Here is a 6,469-nt window from a genome sequence, read left to right as displayed (position 1 = left end):
TAACTAAGCTCTCTAATTATTTCGAAAACCGGTAAAATAATACATGCCGGCAACTCAAAACTAGCAACACCGATTGACAGTTTCCGGTTGCCATAAGTTCTTTCTTTGTGGCATGGTGTCGGCATAAGGTGAGTTCATTAATTATGTGCAATTTATTCTTTTTAATCATTAATAACTTTAGTATTTCATTATAAAATTAACCGCGTAAATCTTTTGAGTCGGTGCAGTGTATAATTTACCCGTAGGAGAAGTGGGAAACGTATTTTGAACATAAGACACGTGGATACAAGACATTCTTGCATTTCAGGTTACTATTCGGTTTTTATTTAGTGAATTACTAGGAAATTATCATTTGAATTTGTTAATTACACCAGAAAGCGGTGAAAACATTAATAAATGAGCAACACTTGGCACCGAAGAGGTTATGTCGCGTCGTGTTGAAGTACTTGAGGTATTGAAGTACATCCATCTAATCCATTGATAAGACTATAATTTTGTTGTAGTTGCCGAATAAGCAACCACAATGCCGCAGAACGAATACATTGAGCGCCACCAAAAGCTTTACGGTAGAAGACTCGATTATGAGGAGAGGAAACGCAAACGCGAGGCTCGCGAGCCGCACAAGCGGGCCGAGAAGGCGCGCAAGCTGCGCGGCATCAAGGCCAAGATCTACAACAAGGAGCGCCGCAATGAGAAGATCCAGATGAAGAAGAAAATCAAGGCTCATGAAGAGAAAAATGTCAAACAGAACACTGAGAAGGTTGCTGAGGGAGCGCTCCCTGTATACCTCCTCGACAGAGATGTACAGTCCCGTGCTAAAGTACTCTCTAACATGATCAAACAGAAACGCAAAGAGAAAGCTGGCAAATGGGACGTCCCGATACCCAAAGTTAGAGCACAAGCTGACGCTGAAGTATTCAAAGTACTAAAGTCTGGTAAAACAAAGAGGAAAGCGTGGAAACGCATGGTTACTAAAGTCACATTTGTCGGGGAGAACTTCACTAGGAAGCCTCCGAAGTTTGAAAGATTTATCCGGCCTATGGCTCTACGTTTCAAGAAAGCACATGTGACACATCCCGAACTAAAAGCTACCTTCTGCTTGCCTATCATCGGTGTTAAGAAGAACCCAAGCTCACAAATGTACACAAGTCTTGGTGTGATAACAAAGGGTACTGTTTTGGAAGTGAACATTTCCGAGCTCGGTCTTGTGACGCAGGCCGGTAAAGTGGTATGGGGTAAATATGCCCAAGTAACGAACAATCCTGAGAATGACGGTTGTATTAATGCTGTACTTTTGGTCTGATGTGTCTGTATTTATTATCTTATTCCAATAAAGCAACTGTGAAGCTTTTATTTGTTATTTTATTGACTCACCCATTGTATCCCACATGACTCGTGCACTGGACTGCAAACAGAATGGAACTGTTCCACTCTAGTGCATGCAAGGGTTTTGTTCTGTTGTTTACATGTCATTATGAAATGAACAGTCATTCGTTATATGAATCATTTTCTAATAATATTTTAACATGTCTGATCTTGTTCTGGCAGTCAAATTGGAGCCCTTATTCTAGTCATTGGTTAGTAATTATTAGATTAGGGGATTCAAATACAGGTAGAAAGAAAATTTAAGAGATAGTTTTCTTTTAGCCATTGAAAAACTTGTTTACAAAGTTACTCAATTTACTTGTATTTCCAGTTTAGTGATCATTAAGTAAACAATTAAAAATGTAATGTAGGGTGCATTGGGGTAAATGCGAAGGCGGGGTAATTCCGAAACTGGCAAATATCTACTAAACTAGAAACACTTTTTACTGTAGCAACAGTATGCAAGATGCCATGTAAGCGTTGCAGCGGCGTAAGTGTTGCTAAAGTATGAAGTGTTTCTAGTTTACTAGATATTTGCCAGTTTCGGATTTACCACAATGCACCCTAATCCGATGTTTAATGACTAAAAAAAATGTATCAGATGATACTGATAAATTATAAATAAATAAAAAATCTAATTTTGGAAAGCTACCAGGTTTCTATATACTATGTTAACAGTTACAATATTTTTATAATAAATAGCAATGTAAATTGAAATGTACACTTACCTGAGGAGTAAAAAATGCAAAAAAGTAAGGAAAATAAAGTGATTGTTAGAAAAATGTAATTTTTTTCTTCAAACCTTCAAGAAAAGAGCATACTCCCATCTTAAATGCCAGCATCGCATTTACAACCCCTCTGGTGTTGCGGGTATCCATGGGCGGCGGTAATCGCTTACCATCAGATGATCCGTCTGCTCGTTTGCCTCTCTATATCATAAAAAAATTATAATATGAAAGCTTATAATATTAAATATTGATCCCAGGCACACCAAGATGCAGATCTTCGTGAAAACCCTCACGGGTAAGACCATCACCCTTGAGGTCGAACCCTCTGACACCATCGAGAATGTCAAAGCCAAGATCCAGGACAAGGAGGGGATCCCCCCGGATCAGCAGAGGTAAGCCACTACGATAGGCCCGTGCACACCGGGTGCGTGTGCGTAGACGTGCGCGTTGTAATTAATATACAGTTCCTTATGAGAGACGACACACCGCTTGCGTGACGTGTGCGACTCCAACATTTTAGCGCACGCACACGCAGCCGGTGTGGCCTAGCCTTAAGTTTACTAAACACTTGAAACAAAATGAAGCTTCCAAACTATGTTGGAACTAAAAGTTCAAAAATTGATTGTCAGTCTTAAGCTGCGTTTCCACAATCCCGTATGCGAGGATGCGTAGCGTGAGATGTGTCATGTGTTTGTAAAGAATCAACAGAATCACTTGATTTACCCATCCTCGCTCAGCGCAGCTCTAGTGGACAATATTGGTTCTTTCTGCGCCTCGCACAGCTCTGGTGGAAATGCAGCCTTACCATTACCAAAGGGTCACTAATTATGGAAGAGAAAAAAATTTTGGCATTGCATAGCGCATCTTCACGGGTCTCTATTGTTTCCCATATAGTTTTAAGTCATAATGTATTGTTTGTCTACATTTTCATTTGTCATAATTGTTTGGTTCAGAAACGCGTAACTTTTCAGGATTGCCATAAAACAAACCTAACCAATCTATAGGATAAACCTTACGAAAATCCTGAAAAATCAACGGTGTCAGTTTTAGGACTAATGATAATATGACATTCATTGACTTAAAAACTTTATGTGAAACGAAGGGACCCACATCTTCACTATCCTGTCTAAATATCATGTTTCCTCTCAGGTTGATCTTCGCCGGCAAGCAGCTGGAAGACGGTCGTACCCTGTCAGACTACAACATCCAGAAGGAGTCCACCCTGCACCTGGTGCTGCGCCTCCGTGGTGGCGCCAAGAAACGCAAGAAGAAGAACTACTCCACACCCAAGAAGATTAAGCACAAGAAGAAGAAGGTCAAGCTCGCTGTGCTCAGATACTACAAGGTTGGTGTTGACTGTTTGTTGATATATGGACGGCAACGCGCCTGTGACACCTCTGGACTAGTCGGAACTAGTACTCCGTAGTCTGTAATGACCGCTAACAATAAGGCAGGCAGGCTTGTTTGTCACAAACGTGATATCGCAAGCACATAGCACCTCTAGCATCCATAGGCTACGGTTACGCTTACAAATTTATTCCTGACGAGGTATCAATATCGAGTAGGTACTTCAGTATGCTAGGAGCAAGACTGGTGCTGCCCTCATTTTGTGGGCTTTTCGACTTTAAATCTTATGGGAGTAAAATTAGTTCAAACGGCTGCCGCTAACATTAAAAAAAAATATATTTTTATTGAGCCTTTGAACACTACGTTCTGTTCGACAATCCATGATATTATGTGTGTTTATGACAATCAGCGCCACTTATCCTATATGTAATAGTCATAATTTTCAAACTACCAATGTGAGCGGACACAAGAAAGTTCAACAGTCGCCCATTCAATGAAAAAAAAGAATGCCACGCCCTCAGTAAGGTACTCCACTACCGTACCTACTCGCTGGCCTGCCAAACTGGTTCAAAAACCTAAACCTGACTCAGGTATTCAATATAAATGGTCCCAGGAATTTACAAACCTACTATAAAACGGTTGAACGTACACGTGGCCTTGGCCGCCACGTCACCAAAGTTCCGTGACTCAACTGACGAGTTGCGACTGGTTTTGATGCGTGTGACGTCATTTATACGTGCTAATTACTCCTATTCATTCTTAAAAATAGAGTAGGGTCCTTTAATTACGTTCAAAACTTCAAACATGCTTCAAACTATCCTGAGACATCCTGACAATAAATAAAAATAAAAGACCAACCATAGACCATATACAGATATAGTTTTCAATCAAAATTGACTCAGTATTTTGGTATACTGGATAACCCTTCCATGTAGAAGGGTAAAAAGGAACTACCTGTCTTCCTTCAGATTCCAAAGATTTCTCTATGTATAGATATTATATTTAGAAAATCGGCTAAGAGATTTTGTGGATATGCTACATCAGTATTTTAGTTTTTGCTTTGCAGGCTCAAACATCGCACAAAATATGCACATATATTTGCTTTACATCTCGAGACATGCTCCCGCCTCCCACTTAAAATATAAAAGGAAATTCCAACGAGCAAAACGACTAAACTGCTTAGTAAGCGTTCAAGTCGCGACTCGAGCTCCACATTTAAAACTTATTCATGCTGACAATAGAGGCGTGTTCATATATTTGTGAGCACCTTGGCCGCTCCGATATATCTGATGGCGACTATATCACCATGATTGTTGTAGGTCGACGAGAACGGCAAGATCCACCGTCTGAGGCGCGAGTGCACCGGCGAGCAGTGCGGCGCCGGCGTCTTCATGGCCGTCATGGAGGACCGCCACTACTGCGGCAAGTGCCACAGCACCATGGTGTTCAAGGACGACGACAAATAGGATAAGTGATCTACCCTACTGTAAGACGACTGTGGATGACGGATTAAATTCTTGACACAGTTATGATTCTTTTTATTTGACTCCTAGGCCTATTTCGGCCTTCAGCCCGTCACACATACACACATTGACACGGTTGCATTTAGAAAGCCTCGAAGCTTAGCCTTTTGGACGCCAATGATCGATATATCCGCACCGTAGGTCCAACGCCGATGAATCCGTCATATTATGCAAAAAGTTCAATTTCAGTTTTGACATTTCGGTGACGTGGCGTCCGAGTGACAGCTTTTGTATTTGACACGGCGTCGAAAAGGTTAAAAATGCTTAAAAATAATGCCCTAACCGGTATAATAATATAACATTTTTGGTTGGAAACTGCACATTAAGTGGCAATTGCTTTGAGACTGCCGTAAAGCTGGATATAGATTAGCAGCTCGTCGCACGGACTTTATTTTTGGGGTTCAACGAACTTCGTTAGTCGAAATTCATGAGCCTCTTCAGCAAAAGCTATACAATCGATGGTTTTGTGTCGCTTTTCTGGAGAAAACTGAACATAATGTCACACAATCGAAGGTATTATTGTATATTGAATAAATAGTCCGTGCCACAATATGCTAATTTCTACTCCTCATAACTCACAATAAAATATCCAGTGATAACTTACACGAATCTAAAATTGCCAACACACAGACACTGAAACAGTCCCAACATGGCCTATATTCCTTAACCTACCTTTAATATTATATCTTCTACCTTAAATAGCTAGCAGGACGGAGCGACCGGAGCAGCAGGATTCTCAAGATAATCGAATTATTTGATAAAGAATAAATACAATTATAAAGACCTCTGTGTTTCATTTGCCCTAATCTACAGTATTTTAGACCCTAGAATGGCTAGAATGGAGTTCAATATAAATTGAAAAATATGTAAAGTATGGCAAAGTAAACTTTGAACGAAGTTTTTTTTTTGCATTTATATTCAACTCCATTTGAGTCGGCACGGTACGGCGCGGCACTGCTAGATACAACATCAGATCTAATTATACCTAGGTTTGTTGGTTGCTTGTAAGTATCTGCAGAAGTTTGATAGGGATTTGGCCAAGTAGGCCCGGGCCTAGGGGCAGGCGTGGCTCACTCCACGATTTCGTCGCTTTGCTACAGGTTGGTATCAATATCAATATCAACATTTATTCAGCAAATAGGCCACAAGGGCACTTTTACACGTCAACATTGAATTTACATAAAAGCAAAAATAATAACATCAACAATTTTATAAATTAAAACTAACAATTCAATCTAACGTATTACAATTACTAAGAGATGTATATGGTCTCTTATGTCGAATTACATACAAAATACAGATAAAAAAACACAAAAAATCTATAATATTTAGAGGTGTAAATGTCTCTAGGTGTCAGAACTATAAGATTATATAGTTTATCAAGTTATCCTTAGAGATGTATAGGGTCTCCAAGAGTCAATATCCTGTATAAGTAATTAATACATTCATTAAAAGAAAAGAAACATACGAGAACAGAATGAGGCGTCTCACTGTAATTAATTAATA

General features: G+C 39.8%; 3 protein-coding genes across 4 annotated transcripts in view; 2 read left to right on the top strand and 1 right to left on the bottom strand.

The window, feature by feature from the left end:
• LOC134668133 (thymosin beta) overlaps positions 1-6,469 on the bottom strand; it is a 113,217-nt gene that overhangs the window by 49,450 nt on the left and 57,298 nt on the right. The gene's annotated exons all lie outside the window — the stretch shown is intronic.
• On the top strand, positions 41-1,351 carry LOC134668124 (ribosome biogenesis protein NSA2 homolog). 2 transcript variants are annotated; one of them, XM_063525629.1, is made up of 2 exons: positions 41-128; positions 504-1,351. In XM_063525629.1, exon 2 carries the CDS (start codon positions 524-526, stop codon positions 1,301-1,303), a length of 780 nt encoding a protein of 259 aa, XP_063381699.1. In that variant the 5' UTR covers positions 41-128; positions 504-523; the 3' UTR covers positions 1,304-1,351. The 2 variants fall into 2 exon arrangements, with proteins under 2 accessions (XP_063381699.1, XP_063381700.1); XM_063525630.1 differs by lacking the exon at positions 41-128 and adding an exon at positions 286-307.
• On the top strand, positions 51-4,967 carry LOC134668143 (ubiquitin-ribosomal protein eS31 fusion protein). The gene is made up of 4 exons (XM_063525658.1): positions 51-128; positions 2,351-2,485; positions 3,243-3,438; positions 4,760-4,967. Exons 2-4 carry the CDS (start codon positions 2,361-2,363, stop codon positions 4,904-4,906), a joined length of 468 nt encoding a protein of 155 aa, XP_063381728.1. The 5' UTR covers positions 51-128; positions 2,351-2,360; the 3' UTR covers positions 4,907-4,967.

Source organism: Cydia fagiglandana, chromosome 10, assembly GCF_963556715.1.
Source record: "Cydia fagiglandana chromosome 10, ilCydFagi1.1, whole genome shotgun sequence".
Lineage (NCBI taxonomy): Eukaryota > Metazoa > Arthropoda > Insecta > Lepidoptera > Tortricidae > Cydia > Cydia fagiglandana.
This window is presented reverse-complemented; position numbering and strand designations above follow the sequence as displayed.